The following is a 21,193-nucleotide window of genomic DNA, read 5'->3' on the forward strand; positions in this document are numbered from 1 at the left end:
CTCAGGTGAAGTGGGGGCCGGGCATTACAGGCAGACTGCCACCTTTGACCAGTGGACGGTGTCAGCCTTGCGCTGCTACTTCATTGCTCTCTGCCCTGCGACTGACCAAACTGTTGTCCCAGTGATATTTTGTGTTGTAAATCAGTTCTATTTCTGAAAAGGTGTTTTCCCAATTGCCTACTTTTATAAAAGTGTGGACACTTAATATATGAAGAGTAAAAGAATGAGTGAATGAATGAATGATAGAGTCCAAATTAAACCATGTTTCTCAGACTCTGGGAGGAGTCGGGCAACGTCCCAGGAGCCGGTGCGCCAAGCCACCACTCGCGACCCTCTGCCTAATGGCTAGCATTTGGGGATGAGACTATGAGATGGGATCAGAGGCTGGCAATTCCGAAGCTGTTCCTAAAGCTTGAAGGGACACTCATAAGAATGCGTTGGTCCTACAGATTCCTCCTCCTCCCTATGCTCTCTTTCAACCAAAAAAAAAAAAAAAAAAAAAGTCGTCAAAGAAACTGCTGAAAAACTCGCTGAGGACTGAAAGGTGACCAGGAGTGCTCGGCTACAGGACAGGTGTTTCCAGATCCAATTAGGGCAGCAGCCCAGAGCTTCCATTTTCTCCAGAAAGCGCTCCTAACGAATCAGGAGTCTAGGGTCACCACTCGCGAAGGACTGAACGAAGCTAGAGTTGTGAGAACAAGCGACCGCAAGCGAACAGCCCGTAGGGCGGCGGAGACCCGGAACCAGGCTCAGCGAGCAGAGAAAGAAGAGCTAAACGTGGGCCACGGCTACGGAGCCGGAGCTCCTCCCACAGCGGGCGGGGCGGAGATCACGTGGAAGCGGCGCGGCAGTGGCGCAGGCGCAAACCTGCGCAGGCGCGGAGTCCACCTCTGGACCCAGGAGGTGGGTGAGACTTAGGTCCTCCACCCCCTAGCGTCCGGCAAAGGAGAAGGCGGGCGGGAGGGAAGCGCTAGCAGGATCTGCTGCACGCAGGGCTCTGCGAAGCACATGACCTCCGCGAAGGCGGGTTCAGCCTCGGCACAGGTGAGGAAACTGAGACAGAGCTTGGTCGGCGGTGTGTGAATTGAGTAGCTGCTGGGTTTATTAGGTCCGTTCCTCGGACGTGTCCAGAGCGAGCGAAAAGCTCCTTGCGAGCCCTTCCAGCGCTGCTGCACCTGCGGGGTCCGAGGTGACCCCTACCTTGCCCAGAGGACGACCCCTCCCACCCCCCGCCCCACACAGTTCTGCTCGCCGCACAGCGCCGCTGTCAGTGGAAAAGCCCCGCGTTTGGGATCAGAGACCCGGGGCGGGAACTGGCGCGGATCTGACTTGTGAAGATCCCCTGTCTACCCCACCCCCAGGCTTTGAGACTGATGACACCGACCTGCCTGAATTGTTGGGACAAAGGACAGAAAAGAATTCTGCCCTGGAACGTCCGTCCTCCAGGAGCCGAGCCCGGGGTGGGCCAGGGAACTGCCGTGGGGTGGCGGGCGGAATAGCTGCAGGTGAGCGGGTAGAGGCTGAGGGACCTGACGCCCTCGGCTATGTACTTGCATAAGGTCATGGTTTTATGGGGCCATGTATTCTAGCTTTTTCAGAATCTCATAGGCACCTGTTTGCCTCCCTTCCCCGAAGGTTACAAACTCCTGAAAAAATAAAAACAGCCCAAGTGCCCATTTTAAAACACAGAGCTGAAGTCTGGGAATGAAAAGATGAGCGAGACACTGATCCTCGAGCTTGTTGCAGGGACCCGGAGGTGCAGGAGATGGAAAAGATGGTTAAGGCCCAGCCTGATGACTGTAGGGAGACAGCTCACCTGGCAAAGCCAAAAGCCAGAGTGGGATTCAGGCCCAGCTGACTTTGAGCCTCTTTTCCTTACCACACCTTGCTCTGTCCACAACCCAATTACCTAGACTTCAATTTAATTTGGTTTAAATTTTAATGTATTTTCCTTTGAGCTTGGCAGATTAATTAAGAAAGAGGATACCTAGGATTTATTTTGAAAAGCGTTATTGGGTAGCCAGGTTGTATAGTCTTGGATGCTCCTGTTCTGGCCCAATCCTGGAAACTGAGAATTGAGATTCAAAATGTGAACTCCAACTCCTTGGAACACACCCAGTTATCAGAAACCCTCCGTTTTGTGTACAGACCATGTTTTAGGGTCAATCATTGACTAATCTAGAAATGAGTAAGAATTATACTTCACATTTGTGTCACTCTTTTTAAGGTAGCTTGCAAAGCACCACCTATACATTTAATCCTTTGATTCTTACCACTCTGTAGAAGGTAATTCGGGAGTTATTCCTGTTTTACTGATGCAAACAATAACAACAAACAACAACTAACAATGCTTTGTCCAGGTTCTTACTGCATGTGGAATTTGAGTTAGATTGTAGTTATTGGACCAGCCCCTCCCATATCGCCTTCTTTGTGAGGCATGCCATTTAATTGAGACTTTATGCATTATTCTTGAGGGGTACAGAAGACATTTCTGATAATTGTGTTATCAGCTTGTGTCACTTAAATGGTGCTTGGAAAGTTGGGTGAGGACTGCAATTCTGGAGTTTAAAGCCTCATGCTTTGTCGGTGTCCCAGAAGTAAGCTCCCCTGCCAACTGGGTACTTGCCTATTTGAGAAATGTTGAGCAGAGACCCCAGGTCTCCTTCTGCTGAGGTTTGTGTGGCAAGAATTGGCTGGTGGCACTGTTTGGGAACTAGCCTCACTTTGGAGCCCAGTGGCCTCTGACACAGGAAGATTACAACTGGTCAATACCCTTTGCCTTCTCTGGTACTGCTAGTGTAGAAGGCTGTGTTGGCAGGCTGCAGAAGGGGAAGCAGAGAGTGTGTGTTGTGGTGGTCAGTTGGGCCATAGACGCCTGAGACAAGCCAGAGTTCCCTCCAGACCTAGAACTTCCACCCAGGTGGCAGGCCTGCAGTGACACAGCTGGGGTGACACAGCTGGAGAAGTTGTTCAGTATTTTGTGTTTGTTTTTCTTCTAATGACCATCATAGGAGAGTGAGTGAATCTGAGCCCTGCAAAGAAAAGATAACGTGGCCTTACAATTATGAAGTGCTTCGCAAAAATTCTTCCTGACAACCCTTCAAAGTGCTCTTGTTTTTAAGAAGGACACACTGAGGTTCAGAGGGATGAGGTGACCTCTCAGAGTTAATGAGAGAGAACAGAGGATTTTTGTCTTGAAGCTCAGTGTCTTTTGTGATATCACCCTTACCTCCCCATCCACACCCATATAACTTGATAGAGCAAGTGTTCTGAGCCCAGCTAGGAGGCTGTGCAAGCGAGGGGCAGAATGGCCAGATATTTTGGGGCGGTCTCTGTAGCGTCAGGATCACTGATCAGAAGAAAGGACCTCTCCTAGCCCCTATATTCCTCTGCAGTCTCTCAAAATTTCCCAGTAGCTGATTATATCCTCTTGTTGTGCTTTCGGCATCTATTCAGAACTTTCTGAATCTGAGAGAAAGTTTGGACCGGAGCTAGTCAGCTCATTTCAAGTGGCTAGTTCTATGGTAGTTGACGACAATAGTGGGTAGGAGCACATCCCTTAGTGTTAATGGGGCCCTGGGTGCCCTTGTCACCAGGCTGCTTAACTGGCATTTTCAAGCCTGTCTTGTTATCATTTAAAATTGACAGGATTTCGTTATTGTGGGGTGGAGAGGTAGATAATGGCTTCTCAGCTGAGAATGGACAATGTGACCTTTAAGAAAACATTTGGCTTTGGATTATAAGCTGCTTGCAAATCACTGAGTTTGGAAAATGCTGGTATTCTCTCTAGCCACCAGATTCCCAGGCCCTGTTCAGGAACAGGTTTGCTTTCAGCCTTCTTCAGGCCAGCAAGCAGACTTCAGGACCTATAGGTGCCCCCTTCCTGACAATTTTCATGCCACACACACACACACACACACACACACACACACACACACACACACACACACATCACACTGTTTCAGCCTTTGCAAGAGTGTCCAATGCAGGATAAATAGTCATGGACTAGGAGTTAGGAGACCAAGATCTGAGTCCCAGCAAAGTTACTGACCAACCTTTGCCATGTGACCTTGGACTACTAGCTAGCCCCTTCTCTGAGCCTTATTTTCCTCATTTTCTCAGTGAAGGAGGGGCTGAACTAGAGCTCTGAGGGGTGGAGAGGGAAATAGAGGAGAGCAAAGAAAGACGATGAAGCATCCTTTCTAGCCTTGTTCACTGAATACCAGAGGCAAGGCTCCCTCAGCACTCCTTTCTTCCTTCTGCTCTGGCTCTGCCTCAAGCCAGCTCATTCTGAGGAGGGAGGATTTCCAGGGTGGGACTGGACTGGGCAGGTATACTCTCAATGTTTAGAGTATGATTCTGTCTCTACTTGTTTCAGGCATGAATTAATCTACCCTGTGATGGTACTTTGTTTTAAGACTTTATCAGCTCCTGTCCAGAAGCAGTTTCTTGAGCAGGCAGGAGTTAGGCCTGGGTAAGCAGGGAGTGTGAATGCACACCCAGGAGGAAAGCAGTAGTGGCAGGTGTGTCTATGGCTTTCTGGACATCAGAACCCTGGAGTTGTAATCATACTTTAGAGCAGTGATCCCCAATCTTTTTGGCACCAGGGACCAGTGCTCCTATGAGGATCTAATGCCTGATGATCTGAGGTGGAGCTGAGGTGCTGATGCTAGCACTGGGGAATGGCTGCAAATAAAAATGAAGCTTCACTTGCTCACCTGCCACTCACCTCCTGCCGTGTGGCCTGGGGACAGGCCAAGGACCAGTACCAGTTCGTGGCCCAGAGGTTGGGGACCCCTGCTTTAGAGTCTTTGGATGTCCAAACTGAGACAACCTCATAGTCCCTTTTGTGTGTACAGATGAGAGACCCAGGGCCAAAGTGCCTTCATAGCTTATGTCAGATTTCCCTGCCAGGGAGCGACAGAGCTAGGACCCAACCTAAGGTCACCTAAACCCAAGGCTTTAAGGTCATGACAGCACTGTCCAAAATTACCTTTCGTACCGAGCTGAAGTTGGGTGGTTATAGATTAGTTCCAACTTTGTCTTACTGGAGTTTAAAGAGTAAAATTCAGATTATTCTATTAGACATATAATACCTGCTAATTACCAGGATTTGTGTTACGTGCTGGAGATGCAAGAGTGATTGCTCCACCATATTGTGTAGACAGACATGAAAATAACTCAAATACACTAAGTCCATTTGCTTGTGCAATATGCAAAGGTATATGTGTGTTTGCACATGTATGCATGCCATATAATCAGGTGAGGGAGCTATCAGTTGTCGGGGCTTTCTGGAAAGGCTTTGAAGAGAGTGTAGCTTGTTCTGGGCTTTGACCTAATTGGCATGGGGGGAGGGCATTCTGGGTAAAGGAAACAACAGGAATGATAGTACAGAGCCTGACAAAACATGTTCTAGTCTTTGCACATTGAGTGGTCTGGCAGGGCCACTGAAATGGCAGGGATGAGGCTGAATGGTGGGCTGAAGCTAAGCTGCGAAGGGTCCCCATTGGCAGGCTGAGGAGTTGATTGTGAGTGAGAGTCCAAAAGCAAGGAAAAGAAGTCATCAGGTCGGGTGTGTTACAGTTCCTCTGACTATAGCATGGAGAACAAGCCGTAGAGAGCCTTACTAGAGCCAAGCCAAGCTCAGTTCTGTGGCTACTGAAATAGGCCAGGTACAGAGTAATAGGGGCCTGTGTATGGACAGCAGTGAGGTTAAGAAGAGGATGGGTAACAGATACGTTTTCCTGACTGGTTAGATGTGGTCAACAAGGGAGAAAGAATAGTAAAGTGCGAATCTTCGTTTTTGCCTTGAGCAGTTGGCTAGATGCTTGTGTCATTCACTAGGGAATGACACAAGCTAGGGAACTTCGAAAGAGAAACTAACTTTAGTGGAGGTCACTTTTGGACATGGTACAACAGAGAAAACCTACAGAACCCCCAAGTGGAAACTGAAGAATAGCAATAGGAACCTAGAAGTCAATACCAAGGTGGTGGGTGAAGTGTTAAAAGTAGGTGAGGTCGTCCAGGAAGGGAGTGTGGGTTGAGAGGAGCCACATGGCAGAAAAAGAAAGGAAGGCAAAAGGTGGTAAAGAAGAGACAACAGGTGAGGGGACTCAGTGGCACCAGCTGACTTCCTGGGTGTGAGTGAAGAATGGGGCAAAGGAGCAGACTGCACAAGCAGCCATGGAGAAAGGGACATTTTCCTTTGATTTCAGTTAGTGTGACACATGGGCTTTGTTAAGGGCTTCGCTTCATTAGTCTGCACTGGATAGCAGAGAGGGCGTCTGTTGGCACTTGATAAATGTTATAATCTGCATGACTGCAGATGACTCAAACTTTGCTCAACTTTTTGAAGGGCTAGAGGGTCTTGGCAGCTTTCCACTTTGATATTTTCTGAAAATTGACTATTGGCAGCTAAAGGAGTCCCAGGGTTTCTGGGTGCTAGCTCCTGCCAGTGGAGGGAATGAGCTTAGGGCCATAGGCGGGACTCTAGAGCTCCGCCTCCAGCCTGCCCCTGCTGCCTAATTCCTGGCTGGGTCAGCCTCTGTCTGCAGAAGCTGGAGTGTAGATGCTGTGGATGGTGAGTGCCTTGTTCCCAGGTTTGAACTGGCCATGGTTGGAGATAAGGGACCGTGTGTGGGGGTGGGAAGGCCTTGTGAAGCTCCGAGCTGCAGGTAAGAAATGGGAGAGGAGAGAGTAGAGTTAAGGTAAGGATTCAAAAATGTGCAAAGTCCAAACTAAGCTGTTTGAGTCACAGGATGTCATTGGGTGCTTTAGGATCTTTAGCATTCACCTTAGCCAACCCCCTCATGTGGAGTTGAGGAAAATGAAGTGAGTGTCAGGGACAGTGGTGGTAAAATCAACCCACTTGACCTAGGGAGCCCAGCTGGGTCTTCTCCACCCAGCACCATGCTCTTCTCAGACAAGAGCTGCCACTCTGAGCTTCCATAGCTGCTGTTGGTTTGTGGTTTTATCTTGCTTCACCTTCTTGTGTGGGAGAGGACAGATGAGATAAGTCCCACAGTGAGGAACTGAATACTGTAGCTGTGTCAGGTGGGGGCTGGCTCTTGTGTAAAAAACCTTGCTATTATCTTTCAGAGAAACTGACTTTCCTTAAGGGAAAGGGCTAGCAAGGCAAGGAAAGAGAAGGGACATCTGTCAGACGGTAAATTTCCTTTAGAGTAAACATGGTTTGACTGTATTTGATGACTAAAAAATAAGTTGATCTTTTAAAATTCTCTTTAAGACAAAAAGAATCATACCCCTTCACCTCCAGAAACCCAAAAATGAATGTGTGGGGAGGCAAGGTATGATAGCAGGAAGACTGCAAGCTTTGGAATCCTAGTGATCTGTGTCCAGGTTGCAGTACTGCTGCCTGCTGACTCTGTGACACTGGAGAAGGTACTGAACTTCAGTGTTGTCAGCTATAAAATGGAATAATCTCTGCATCGTAAGACTGTTGAGTGAATGAAATTAGGCCGTGCATGTCAAATGACACTAAGTAAATACTGGTTTACTGGCATCCCTATCTCACTGGTTAGTAGCCTTAGAGACCCATGTGAAGGTGCATTGTTCCATTTAGATGTTTTCTGTTTGTTTGTTTTGTTTTTTGTGGGTGGGAATAGCTGTGATTCAGGATTCAGAGTCAGCTCTTGCTGTGCAGCAAGTTGCAGTGGTACATGCTCCAAGACATGCCAGGATGCAAATTGCTTTGAAGCTCACGGGAGCTTGGATAAGGGGCTATACCTACATACTCTACAGGTGTTTCTGAAGTCAATTTTCACTGCTTCCCACTGGCAGCTGCTAGAGGACCTGGGAGCATATGTTCAGGAAAGGCCTGATTCTCACCTCCGGTGCTAATAAGGCTCTCACATATTAGTGCTGCGAGGTCTGGGGATGAGGGCCACGCTCCCCAAAGGGGTGATTCTCTGCTCACACTTTCTGGATCATAGTCAGAGGTAGAGGTGGGATGGTAAACATTGCTCATGGTGGTTTTAGACCCCGTTTTGTACTCCAGATCTTGAACTTGAGCTAGAATTGGGGGGATTTTGCGTCATGGAAGTTTGCATTCTCAGTGCCTTCAGTACTGAGGTCCACCCCCAGCCAGCCTGCTGCTTCCCAGGTTTATTCAGTCCAGGCCTGACCTAGCTCTTTCATCCTGCCCCCAGGGCTCTACCTAAGCTCTAAAGCCACTTCCTTCTGGGTATTTCTATAGCTGCTCAGAGCAGACGTAATTATCACTCATCCGTGCATTGCCATAGCCCCATATTTATATCTTGGCCAAGCTGCTTCACCTTTCCACCTGAATTTCTGTCATCTATGTACTAGGCCTATATCTCTTTGAGGATTATGTATCATTTAGTTTTATGTCCACCTAACTTGCTGTTTATTGGACAGATCAGTGCTGAATAAATGTTTAGAAATAAAAGCTGGGTCTAGTTGAGTCTGATTCCCTTGTACTCTTGAGAAAACAAGGTAAATGGCTGTTGATGGAGCCTGTTTCCCTCTAAGAATAGCAGTGGTGTGTTGGAAGGATATGGAGCTGACTATAAGGATCGCTGGACTTCTTGAAATCCACAGGTGTGTTCTAGGAGCTGAAGCAATTCCTTTGTAAGTTAAATGTAACCTGGCCTCTGACTGATGATGCAGAAATGTTATCAGATCTGTGATCAGAGGTCGTGCTTTTTTCTCCCGAATCATACACACATGTCAGAAGTCCAGGGACGTTGTGAAAGTGCTTGAAGGTATAGAAATTGTTCCAAGCTCTGGGGAATCTTTTGTTTACAGCAAGTGGGTGAGACCTGTGGTTTTCCACCTAATGGTTCTGTGAACTATAATCCAGTAATGCGTAACTTTGCCATGTAAAAGAATTGGAAGCCAGCCTGTGGAAGGTTCCTTCCTGCTTGGCCCAAGAACTTTGGTCCTCCATCATCTTCATCATTTAATTCTATTGAATTCATTTTAGCACACATTTGTGGAAAGCCCACTGTGTACCAAAGAGACATTGTGCTAGGCATGAGAGAGTCCGAGATAAACTAAGGAACAGTCAAAGAAGAGAAAACTGCTAGATAGGTTCAAATCTTGTATTAGAGGGATTGTGAGTACAATTTGGGCACAGTACCAAGGTGGGGGTAAATGAGCCCCTCTTGGGGTGGGAGCGGGGATAGGCAGAACATCCAGGAAGACTTCTTGAAGAGGTGTCTGAGTTCTGAAGAATAGATTGAATGGGGTAAGACATTCCAGGCAGAGATGCAGATATGTGTTCCAGTCTTCGACTCTCACTGTCACCATCTCTGCCCTCCCACAGTGAGCTGAGGGAACAGAAGTGGGGCCTTGAGGAGGGACTTAGCTCTCCAAGGCCAGCTAAGTGCAAAATCCTGAATTCTTTGCTGCAAGACAATGCTTCTTAGACTTTAATGTGCACATCAATTGCCCGCCTGATCTGATTAAAATGCAGTTTATGATTCCTTAGTTCCAAGGATTCTGGGTTTCTACATGATGCCAATTCTGCCAGTCCACGAGACCACGTTTTTAATGGTGAAATTATAAGGAACCCCTTTCTCAGCTTGAGTCCCTCACATCAGATACCATAGTAGCATCCCCTTCCCCAGCATATACACCACCTCCCATTCTTTTTCCTTTTCCCTAATACATAGATGTCAAATTCCTCTTTCTTGAATGCTGTTTTAATTTGATCATTCCCCCCACTCACCCTCACCCACCCCTGCCTAGAAGTTCCCTTTGACTTCTTAACTCAGATCTGAACTTCCCAGGCTGTCCTAAACATTAGTCTGGCTAAACCCTTCTCTTATCATGTCATCTCATGGCAATGGATCCCTCACAGTTCCCTCCCTTGGCACTGACATGCAGATTTCTGTGCTTTTGCTTAATTCTTTGGAGAAATCCTCTCTCCAGCCAAGTCTTGCAGGGGAGAGGTAAGTCTTCAGTTAAGTGGGATAAGATTAGGTGGGATGGACATACGCAGAGACGTACACCAGGTTTATACCTGGTGATCCCAGAACACAGAATTATGCTGATACTTAGGGAAGAAGGTCCCAGTATAAGTCAGATCCTAGGATGGTAAGAGGGCCAAATGGAAAGATAGGTATTATAAGTGGTTGTTAGTTGAAGGAAGGCTGGATGGGGTACCTGCTGCTGTCAGGGAGGTAGGCTGCTTCCAGGAACTCCCTCCACTCAGAAGCACAAGGCTTCCCACCTAAAGGAAGCCTTAGTGAGGCACCCGTGCATGAGCTCAGAACAAGGCTGGACTGTGTTCTACAGGACCCACGTGGAACTCCATTTTCAGTTGCAGAGCCCCCTGCTTGATGCAAACATCTTTTGCTCAACCCCTCTGAAGCAGATACTGTGCTCTTTCTTACATTTGTCTACTCTCTTCCATTCATTCAACAAACATCTATGTAGTTCTGTTTACAGGAAAAAAAAAATGCCAGATTAGACACTGATGTTTAATAGTGGCCATTTCTATTAAACTATATAATAGGTGGTAGATGTTTAGATGATACTTGCTTTCTTGTTGACTATGGCTTTATGCATTGCTTCTTTTTGGTTTTCACCATGAACCTGTTTTATTTGTATAGTGAGCGAAAAATAAAGCTATTCTCAGTTGGGAGAAAGGTACTCAGATTGCTTGCCTACCATGAGTGAGGCCCTGCTGGGAACTGTCTGGGGCTGGTTGAATAGGATACGGTCTCTGTGTCTGAGGGATCACAAACTAAAGAGGAAGAAGGATAAGATGACAGAACAGCATGATCAGAACAGGTAAGTATTCTCTGATCAAAGAAGAGAAATCTGCCTCCAGGTAGATAGTAGCTAAGACTCCTGGACTGTGAAGGAAAGGCAGGCATTGACTAGTCTGCCAACAGGGGCACAGCATGGATGAGCATTACAGAGCTGGGAGACTATAACCTTGGACATGGGAGAGGGAACAGCAAGAGAAACGTCTGAGAGAGCTATCATTTCTCTGTCATCACTCCTGACTCACTGGCGAGCGTCTTGGGACAGGAATCTCCATGTATCTGTTGTATCCAAGCTCTTATAGCGGCAGGTGCTCAGCAGCCCTTGTCCAGTCCCATCTCTGATGCTGCTGCTCCCCCTCCCCTTGCCTCTGGCCTCTGGTTGGCTGCCCAGCTAGAGCCTTGCACTTTGGGAGATTAGATTACTTGAGAGCAGTAACATTGGCTTCCTTCCTCTCAGTCTCCAGAAATGTCTTTCCTCCAGGATCCAAGTTCCTTCACCATGGGGATGTGGTCGATTGGTGCGGGGGCCCTGGGGGCTGCTGCCCTGGCACTGGTCCTGGCCAACACAGACATATTTCTGTCCAAGCCTCTGCGAGCAACCCTGGAGTATCTGGAGGAAATAGACCTGAAAACACTGGAAAAGGGTAAGCAGTGACCCTGTTGGTCTCAGTACTTTTCCAAGGTGCTGGGATGCAGGCTTGCTTATTTTTTTTTCTTTGTAAAATAGTTCTTTTTTTTTTTTTTTAATTGAAAAGGTACTATATCAACATTAGGAAAATTTTAATAACACTTTCCAAATTACTGATAATTTCATTACCCTAACACAATAATCTTTTATTTTTATACATTCTTTTGCATGTTTACATATTATTTTATAGTTGCGACCTTGGTGTATGTGGTATTTTATGTTTTACCTTTTTCTTACCAAAAGCATTTTTCACTTTCATTGTTGTTTCTCTAACTATAATGAGAATTTTTCCATAATATTTAGTAATATCGTTGTACCACTGTTTACTAAACCAACCATTTTCTAGTGTATTCTGAGGAGTTCGGACTTCTGCATCTACACAAACTAGGAGCTTGAGAGTCAGATAAGTTTGAGAAATACTGTGTGTCTAATTCCATCTTCCCGATGATCAGCACAGTGATTTGCTCATTGAAAGATCTCTGGATTGTTACTGGTACAGGAATGACCAGCCCTCACCTGTGGTGTGGCTGCAGCACCTGGGGGAGCATGAGGTCTCACTTTAAGAATAGACCTGCCCATCTCGCTCTTCTTGGGGAGCCCCCCTGACTCCCCCTCAGCTCTCCTGGTGGACAGCTGAGAGCTACACATTTGCATGTAGTCCTCCATTGCCTCACTGTGCTCTTGGCATTGGATCTGTATCTCAAGGGAACTTCAGTCATGCCAATAGCATGGGTACAGTTCACATGAGAGTTAGGTGAAAGTTGAGGCTCACTGACAAGGCAGTCTCTAAATTGGCTTCTCAAAGGAAGGCCATTATTGTCTGTTTAGTAAGTGAGGAAGCTTGTAAGGGAAGGCAAGAACTGTGACTGCAATTTATGTTGTAGGTCACCTTAGTAAGGGACTAAGAAGCCTTCCAAAGAGAACTGCTACACTCCGTTCAACCCAGGGATTCCTGATCCCATCCCCCACTGTGTTTTTCTTCCATGTAACATCCCACAGGGACATGGATTCCTCTGAGAAATATTAAAATAACAAGGGTTCATACTTATTGACCCTTCACTAACTCTGTATTTCCAGACAATGTGGTGAGTGCTTTATATCCATCTGTTAGTGCTTCCTGCAGCCCAAAGTGGAGCTGCTAGACAGCTCACCACTTACAAACAAGGAAACTGAGTTTCAGGGAGAAGACATAGCATGCCCCAGGCCACACAGCTCGATGCAGACTCAGTCTGACCAGGGAGCCGGGCTTGAGCTGCAGTACTATAGTACTCCACAGCATTTTCTTCTTAAGCATCTTCTACCCTCCCTAACGTATAATATTGCAGTTAATATATTCAGGGTAAAAAAATATTTTTAAATTTATCTTGACTTAGTCTCTTTGAATACTTTTTTAGTAGTTGGGATTTTCTTGGCCAAAGTGCAAGATCTCTTTCAGGTTTTGGCCATGTATCTGCCCTAAAGGATCATTATGATATCCATTGATACCAGCAAAGGAATTTGCCATTTTTCCAGAAATGTTTTAGTTTAGGATGTTCAAGTTTGCAAATTGATTGTTATGGGGGAGGGGTCTTTGAAGTATCCAGTAGGATCCTTATATAATATTGATTTTCTCAAAGGATGACTGCTCCTTGGCTGTTTCCTGTGTGCTTTCCTTCCATGTGAAATGCCTGTTCAGCCCCTTTGCTGGGCCTGGTACCATTTATGAACTGCTGAGGGGTTGGGGCAGCATGGGGCTGGGCAGAGATGATTTTGAATTCCCTATTCTTTTCCCCAGAACCAAGGACCTTCAAAGCAAAGGAGCTCTGGGAAAAGAATGGAGCTGTGATTATGGCTGTGCGGAGGCCAGGCTGTTTTCTCTGTCGAGAGGTGAGCACATATGAAAGTCTGTTCAGAACAAACAATCTTAGCAAGTGGGGGCCAGTGCATTTCCAGCCAGGACCAAGGACCTGTAGGCCCTCTTTAGCCTTCGATCAACGCTAGTCCATTCTCTGTTTTTTGCTCTAGGTATTTCTTTTGATTTATTCTCTATTTCTGTTCATTTAACAACTCACTATATCCTGGAGTTTAGCAACATACTTGACTTTCCTTTGTTACTCTCAAGGCCTTTCACTCTTGTACTATTTCCTGAACCATCTAACCATTTAATCAAGGATGAGGAATAGGTCCAGTTTTGCTCCTGATGCTCATAACAAGGATTCGCTCATGGATTGTTACTGGTGCAGGCATGGCTAGCCCTCGCCTGTGGTGCAGCTGCAGCACATGGGCAGCATAAGGTCACACTTTTAGAATGGACCTGCCTGTCTCGCTCTTCTTGGGGAGGCTCCCTGGAGTCCCTGGTGGACAGCTGAGAGCCACACATTTGCATGTGGTCTTCCGCTGTCTAACTGTGTGCTCTCAGCGTTGGATCTGTAGCTCCGTGGGATTTCAGTCATGCCGTTAGTGTGGGTGTAGTTGGCATGAGAGTTTGGCACAGGTTGGGGCTCACTGACTGGGCAGTCTCTGGGTTGGCCCCTCAAAGGGAAACCATCGTCTTCTGTTCAGTAAGTAAGGGAACTTGTGAGAGGAAGGCTTGGTTCAGCCTTGTCACTTTATAGATAGGTAAACTGAGGACCAAAGTGGTTTGGTCACACAGTGGGTGGCAGAAGATCCAGGTTCTGAGATCACTGCCTTGCCTAGAGAAGAACTGGGAATGACAATACTACTCTTGAAACAGCTTTGCTTCTGAAGTAGTGGCCTTAGCCCCATCCAAGTTGTCATCCTCATTACTCTGGTTATCCTCCCTGACCCTGAGGCATTTCCTTTTAGCCTTGCAGATCTCTCCCCTGCTTGTGTGGTTGGGCTTGCAAAGCAGCTGCATACATGACATGATGCCCTGCTGTAACATATTCAGGGCATTTTTATGCCTGTTATCTCATTGGTTCCTCACCGTATCCCTGGAAAATAGAGCTTGTTGTTATTATTCTTGTTTTATAGAGGAGGAAAGTCTTGTGCAGAAGTGGTGACAAAATCACACTGCTGCGGGTAGATGTATTAATTTCCTATTACTGCTGTTACAACTATTACAAACTCAGTGGTTTTAAACAATACAAATTTATTATCTTACAATTCTAGAAGTCAGAATTCTGAAGTGGGTCTCATTGAGCTAAAATCAAGTTGTCAGCCAGTCTGCATGTCTTTTAAAGGGTATAGGAGATAAATAATTGGCTGGCCCAGCTTCTAGAGGCCATCCACGTTCCTTGGCTCGTGGCCCCTTCCTCCATTTTTAAAGCCAGCAATAGCTGGTCAAGTCTTTCTCACATTGCATCACTATGACACTGCCTCTTCTGTTTGCCTCTGCCACATTTAAGATGCCACATGGGAACCATCCAGATAACACAGATAATGTCCTTTAAGATCAGCTGATTAGCAGCCTAAATTTACTTTGCTGCCTTAATTCCCCTTTGCCATGTAATAGCACATATTCACAGGTTCCTGGGATTAGGACATGGCCATCCTTAAAGGGTATTATTCTGCCTACCACAGGAGGTGAAGTTTAAACTCAGAGCTTTGATTCTGAATCTGTGATGCCTTCAAATACCAACATAGAAGCCTGCTGTGACTTGATTTCTCAAGGCCAAGTTAAACTCATAAGGTTCCAAGGAGAACAGCTCTAGTTACAACATGTTTTCCAGTGCTTAGGTCTCTGTCTTGGCAGAGCATTTTGTGGAAACTTATGAATCTAAAAGAATGATTGGATGAGTGATCATTCTATTTTGAATGTCCTAGGGAGGAGGTGTATGACTTAGTGTTCACTTTGAATGTCCTAGGGAGGAGGTGTATGACTTAGTGTTCACTTAATGGCTTTGTACAGTAACATACTTAGAAGAAAGAGCCCAGGAAAAGTGAGTAAAACCTTTCATGTCACATACAGAGTACCTTTGACCACATCGAGCCTATAGTCCTCTCTGTTCTAGAGCAAAGTTTGCCACTCACTGAAGCTTTTGATAAAAGCATTATAATGAATTTTGCTTCATTACCAGCCCTTTTTTTATTCTAGAAAATAAATGAAAAATGTAGTTACCACTGTACAGCAGTGTATTTGTATTGGAGGCAAGTGGGCTGCATTTGAAAGGATTTCCTGCTGTTTCTTTAATTCTGACACCGAAAGTGAAAAAGGATTTCTGTACTTCTCGGCTCAGCTGCAGTCTCCCTATTTTCCACTTTCACCTTCAAATCTTTCCACCTGGTACCTGGTACCTTCTATATATCCAACCATGTGCTAGGCACTGAGTGATACAAGAAATGGAAGACATAGTTTCTAACTATGAGACACATTTGGGAACTTAAGGGACAGTGCTCAACTTCTTCATAGCACACAGACTCAGTACAGAAAAAGTCACCAAGCAGGGAAGATTGGATATGCACAGAGAATCAGAGCTTTATTCCAGGCTACACTTACACTAGCCAGGGAGAATTTTATAGAACAGGATTCCCTTTCTGCAGGGTAGGATTTGAGCTAGAAAAAGAAGGAAGGTTACTGCAGTGAGAAGATGCCAACTAAGCAAAGGTGTGGAGGCAGCTATTCACATGGCTTGCGTGGAGTTTGTCTGGTAGGCCCTTGTACTAGTTTGGCCTAGTGCAGAGGAGGGGCTAGGAGATGAGGTCAGAGAGAAGCATCGTTGCTAGGAGTAGGAGACCATGTTTGGGTACAATCTCTTAGTTATTGGATGCTCCCCAGGCCACGGTTAGGACATCCATAACAGGAGTCTAGCCTCCCCTTCCTACCTTGGAGAAGAGAAGCCTGGGCTGACCTGCACCCTGAACTGAGGCCTGGTGCCCACTGGGACAGTCCTTTGTTGGGCAACATTGCCTTAATTATTTCGGACATTTTGCTGCCTTTGTTATTCTGTATTCAGTACCAGCCACGCTCTGGGCCTATAGGAAAGAGGCTGTTGGTTGGCTGAAGAGCCACAGGAGTTTGTGCCCCTGACCATCCCTGTTTTCTGCAGGAGGCTGCGGACCTGTCCTCCCTGAAGCCCAAGTTGGACGAGCTGGGTGTCCCCCTCTATGCAGTGGTAAAGGAGCAGATCAGGACCGAAGTGAAGGACTTCCAGCCTTATTTCAAAGGAGAAATCTTCCTGGACGAAAAGGTGCATGTTCCGTGAGCCCGTCAGACACAGACTGTTGCAGATTGTGCTCAGGTGTTCATTCAGGTGTCGGGCCTGGAGCTGGATGTTGGCATCCCTTTCAGCTGCCCTGAACCTGCAGGGGCTTTCCCAGCCCTCTGAGCAGAGCATACTTTGACACTGAATAGCTGTCCTCTCACTTATTACTTGAGCCCTTGCTAAACTGTCACCCGGGAATGGGAGTCTAGGAAATAGCTGAAACTCCTTCAGTGTTCCCCTACAATGCAGGTGGATGCCCAGCATAAGCCCCTGTTCCTTAATTCATTGCAGCCATATTTCGTTCCCCTCTACTCTCACTTCTGTAGAACGTAGTACTGTAATCACCCTGTCAGGCATGAGAACCCTGTTTGTGTCTAGCAAAAGGTTAGAGCCAGAGCTGAAAGCTGCACATCTGTTTCCCTAGGCCAGGGCTGCATTGAGGTCAGAAGCTGTGTCCTCGGGCAATTGAAAGTGCTCCTGGGATGGCGGGCGGCTGTGGATGACTGTGTGCGTGTTGGGTCAGGGGAGGATACAAACCAGTAGGCTTTGGGACTTTGTCTGAAAAACCAGTGCCCTGTTGGCACTCTTTCCTCCCTGGAGAAGGCAGGCATACGGGCTACTCATATGGAAATTGTCCTCACTACTACAGAAAAAATTCTATGGCCCCCAAAGGCGGAAGATGATGTTTATGGGATTTGTCCGGCTGGGTGTGTGGAATAACTTCTTCCGGGCCCGGAACGGAGGCTTCTCTGGAAACCTGGAAGGTGAAGGCTTCATCCTTGGAGGAGTTTTTGTGGTGGGATCAGGAAAGCAGGTAAATGCCTAGTGTTCACTTTTGGGTCTGTGGGTGTCCATGTCTGTGAGAGCAACAACCCAGTGTGGTGGTGGAGGGGGGTAACTTTCTTTACCCAGAATCTTCTAGCCTTCCTTCCAGAAAGCCAGGAAACATGAGGAAGGGAAAGGGAGAGAAATTGTCATTTATCCCGCATCTCTTCACTCATCACCGTAACGTCATGAGATAGAGAGTTTTGCAGGTGAGGTGAGTGACTGCACTGAGGAGCACAGCTCATCAGTGGCACTGCTGGGCCTGAACCCAGGTGTTCTGGTGTCAAGTTCTGTTTTCTGTGCTTGAATAAAAGCATAGTTTTTATTCTATCAAGGATGTACTTTGTTGTGTTCCTAGGATGGACAGTAGAGAAAAGTGAACGGGAAAGAAGGATTACAAACAGGCCTAATTAGGGAAAGTAGCAAGGAGATGTTGGGGTGATGAGGCCTGTGGGGGTCCTGGTACCAGGACTGCCCCTGGAGAGGTAACAGACTTCTCATCAGACAGGCTGTCTTAGGCCCTGGCTGTGAGGGTTCAGAGTTCCATGAGGACTCCAGGGGAATGTGTGGAAAAATGAGATGTCTGTGGGTCCAGGACGCCAGTGGGTGGATGCTCCACATCAGATCATGGGCAGCCTTGAGCTGTGGCAATTCCCCTGCAGTGGTGGGGAGTGCCAGCAGAGGTCGGGCAGATGCAGAGCAGAGAATGGAGTAAAGTGAGGTATGCTCAAGAGCCTGGCAGGAGGACTTAGAGACTGGGGTTCTGACTTCTAGGCCTGTCTCTGCCAGTCTTAGCATGACTTTAACACTTGGCCTCGTCTGTGAAAAGACAGGGTTGTCTGCATTGGTGTATCTCACTACTAACATTAATAAGTGCATAGTACTTTTTTGCAATTTGGGAGGAATGAAAGTTAACAGGAATAGAAATCCTTCCATTTGAAGCTTTATTTTTAATCTCTTCCTTTTAAACCTTTGTAACTGCTATTGCTTGTCGATATTAGAATCTAGCATGAATTGGTATTTGCTTTAACATAAACCTGTTTGCTAACTTTCTGCTAAATATATCAAATTGTCAGAGATGATGGATGCCAGTGAGTACCTGCCTTGTTCTAGGTGTTCATATATGTGATATCATGTCTTCTTCATAACTAATCTGGGAATTAGGTATTTTTATTTATATCTATATATAAGGAGATGGGCCTAGATATATGAAAGATAGGAAATGGTTCAGCCAAAGATACATAGCTAGTAAGTAGTACAATGGAAATGAAACTCAGGAACTCAGATCTGTCCTGCTCTGAAGACCCCGCCCTTCCCCTGCCCATACCCTCTCTTTCAGGGTGGTTCCCAAAAACCCCTTCCAGATGCCCTGGCACTTGGGCAGGCCACTTCCCGAGAGGATTGTTTAGCTTCTTCCCACTCTGGAACTCTGGGATTCCTTTTCTCTCCCTATTTCTGTTTTCCCTCAGCCTCCAGGGCAGGGCTTGGCTCACCTGCCAGCCTTCTTTTGCCTGGCAGTGACTCAGCTGGTACTCACGGGCTCCCCTAGCCTGGCTGGCATGCCCTTGGTGTTGCCAGGTGTGGCGTTTGGCTTTGTTGGTGCTTCCTGGAGCTCCTGCCCCCGTTCTTTCTGGTGGAAGATTGACTGGGCTGGCAGAGCTTCAGGTCTTGCCCCCATGTTTTTTCAGAGCAGAGTTTTTGCAGTCTCATTGTGCCAGGCAGGTGCCACTCAGTAGGGATTTCCTTTGTAATAGTGATCTTTACAGCATAATTACTTTAAAGAAGTAATGTTTCCACATAGAAAATTTGTAAAAGAAACAATGAAAGGTAGAGCCATTCTATAAGCTCAGCCACCGTGGACAGCCCATTAGAACAGAGGTGAGCTGAGAGGTCTTTTGTTTTGTTTTTTAGAGAATGGTATCTTACTAAATTAGATGTTCTTTTTCATTTAACAGTATATGATGAACATTTCCCATATCGTCATATATTCTTCCTCATATTTGTAATGTCTGCATACTGCTTTATTGGGCAGGTAGTTAACGCACAGCTTCCCTGTAGTCACCACAGAGTGGTGGGACTTTTTGTTTTCCTTAAAGTCTTTATAAATAATGGCACAATGAACATGTTTACAGATATTTATTTTTTAAATTTAAGATGAGTTCCCAGATGTTATGGGTCAAAGAACTCTTTAACAAGGATTCCTAGATGCTGATCTCGAACACATTTTATCTTTCTTACCACTTTTGGGTACTTTGGGGTATCCTGTGCACTTTGTGGCACAGTATCAGAAGTAAGCAGCCTCTAGTTTCTTAGGAAAACTAAAGCGAAGAGAGGGCCTGTCTTTTCAGATGGTTATTCAATACCTGCCAAGGTCTGACCTCTGAGTCTGCTTTGACACTTTAGGCTTTTCCTTGTAAGCTCATTCAGTTCTCTTTGCCTGGAATGTGCTTTTACCTCACCTCGACCTGTAGACATCCTGTTTACCTCTCATGCTTTATCATCTGTGAAGCCTCTTCTGATTGCTTTATTGTATTTGATCACTCCTAACTTCCTGCTCCCAAAGTGCTGTTTATACAGTCCAAATATTGTGTTGCAGCCATCCCTTGATCTACCTTCCCCAAAAGACTGAATGCCTCAAGGGCAGAATAGGCCCTTGAGAGTCTCTGTTCCCTCCTGCTTTTGCACAGGGTTTGACAGATAGCTGTTACTCAGTGTCTGTCTCATGAACGAATAACTCAGAATAAGGACTGATGTTTCCTCTCCTTTCCTTTTAGGGCATTCTTCTTGAGCACCGAGAAAAAGAATTTGGAGATAAAGTAAACCCAGTTTCTGTTCTGGAAGCAGCTAGGAAGATCAAACCGCAGACTTCAGCCTCAGAGAAAAAATGATTGTGTGAAACTGCCCAGCTCAGGGATAACTAAGGGCGCTCAACCTGGGTGTTTACAGGATGTTATGTTTCCACTCGTGTCCCTAACAAGTTAGAAACTCACTTACGCCATATTCTCAGTATAAATCGTGATGCGTTTTAATATTGTGCTCTGTTTAGGCTCAAGGAAACAAAATCACCCCCAAACAAGACTGATAAAAAATCTAAGAAATGATTTAGTTTTCAACTAAAACCTGAAAAATATGAGGCTTACAGTTGACTGGCACACATAATTACAAACGTATATGGTATTTGAGTGCTGTTACTTGAAATCAGTTTTGTTTTCATGTCTTTAAATCTAAGGAAAGTTGATGATTGACTTGAAGATTAAAGATATAAGGTCCTGGACTTGTGTGTTGTCTATTAATGACTTGTTATATAATATTAAAGTAATGCTCATTTAAAGGAATTGATGTACTCTGGATGGCTTGATAAAGATAGATTATAAAATGAAATCTATTTTTTCATTGTCTTCCATTCTAACCTCAGAGGTTTGTTTTTCTAGAAGAAATAATCTCTGGCTCTAATAAAATTATGCATCAGAAATTGTCTGTAATACAAGTTTTTCTGATAAAGCTAACAATAAAAATATTTACCATAATGATAGCTGAAATTAAATTATCCATGCCAAAGACATTGAACATGAAAAGTTAGTGTTCTCCGTGTATGGGATAAAGGACTAAGACCGTGACTGTGTCTGACTTCACGTGGCAGTGGCTGTGTCGTGTGTGCACAGGCCTGTGAAAGTCTGGGCTTCTGCAGACTTGAGGAAACACCCTTCAGTACTTGAACAGGGTTAGTACAGTGACTCATCTCATTCCCCAGTAGCTGTGATCCTGGGACTCCACCTACT

At 45.9% G+C, this 21,193-nt stretch overlaps 1 protein-coding gene across 4 annotated transcripts; it reads left to right on the top strand.

The window, feature by feature from the left end:
- Nucleotides 1-873: 873 nt before the first annotated feature.
- On the top strand, nucleotides 874-20,886 carry PRXL2A (peroxiredoxin like 2A). Of its 4 annotated transcripts, none has more exons than XM_039872229.1 (6): nucleotides 874-1,044; nucleotides 11,215-11,401; nucleotides 13,220-13,311; nucleotides 16,434-16,574; nucleotides 17,239-17,403; nucleotides 20,189-20,886. In XM_039872229.1, the coding sequence occupies exons 1-6, from the start codon at nucleotides 1,009-1,011 to the stop codon at nucleotides 20,300-20,302; spliced, it is 735 nt and encodes a 244-aa protein (XP_039728163.1). In that variant the 5' UTR covers nucleotides 874-1,008; the 3' UTR covers nucleotides 20,303-20,886. The 4 variants fall into 4 exon arrangements, with proteins under 4 accessions (XP_039728163.1, XP_039728164.1, XP_039728166.1 ...); XM_039872230.1 differs by having other exon boundaries at nucleotides 875-1,044; nucleotides 11,239-11,401; XM_039872232.1 differs by lacking the exon at nucleotides 874-1,044 and adding an exon at nucleotides 6,432-6,580 and having other exon boundaries at nucleotides 11,239-11,401.
- Nucleotides 20,887-21,193: the final 307 nt, after the last annotated feature.

This window comes from Pteropus medius, unplaced genomic scaffold (assembly GCF_902729225.1).
Source record: "Pteropus medius unplaced genomic scaffold, Ma_sr-lr_union100, whole genome shotgun sequence".
NCBI classification, from domain to species: Eukaryota; Metazoa; Chordata; class Mammalia; order Chiroptera; family Pteropodidae; genus Pteropus; species Pteropus medius.

Excerpts from the sequence above, each read along its gene's own strand:
- PRXL2A (XM_039872229.1), top strand. The coding sequence starts at position 1,009 with ATGACCTCCGCGAAGGCGGGTTCAGCCTCGGCACAG. Across the intron at positions 13,312-16,433 it reads GCTGTTTTCTCTGTCGAGAG|GAGGCTGCGGACCTGTCCTC; the intron begins GTGAGCACATAT and ends TGTTTTCTGCAG. Across the intron at positions 16,575-17,238 it reads AAATCTTCCTGGACGAAAAG|AAAAAATTCTATGGCCCCCA; the intron begins GTGCATGTTCCG and ends TCACTACTACAG.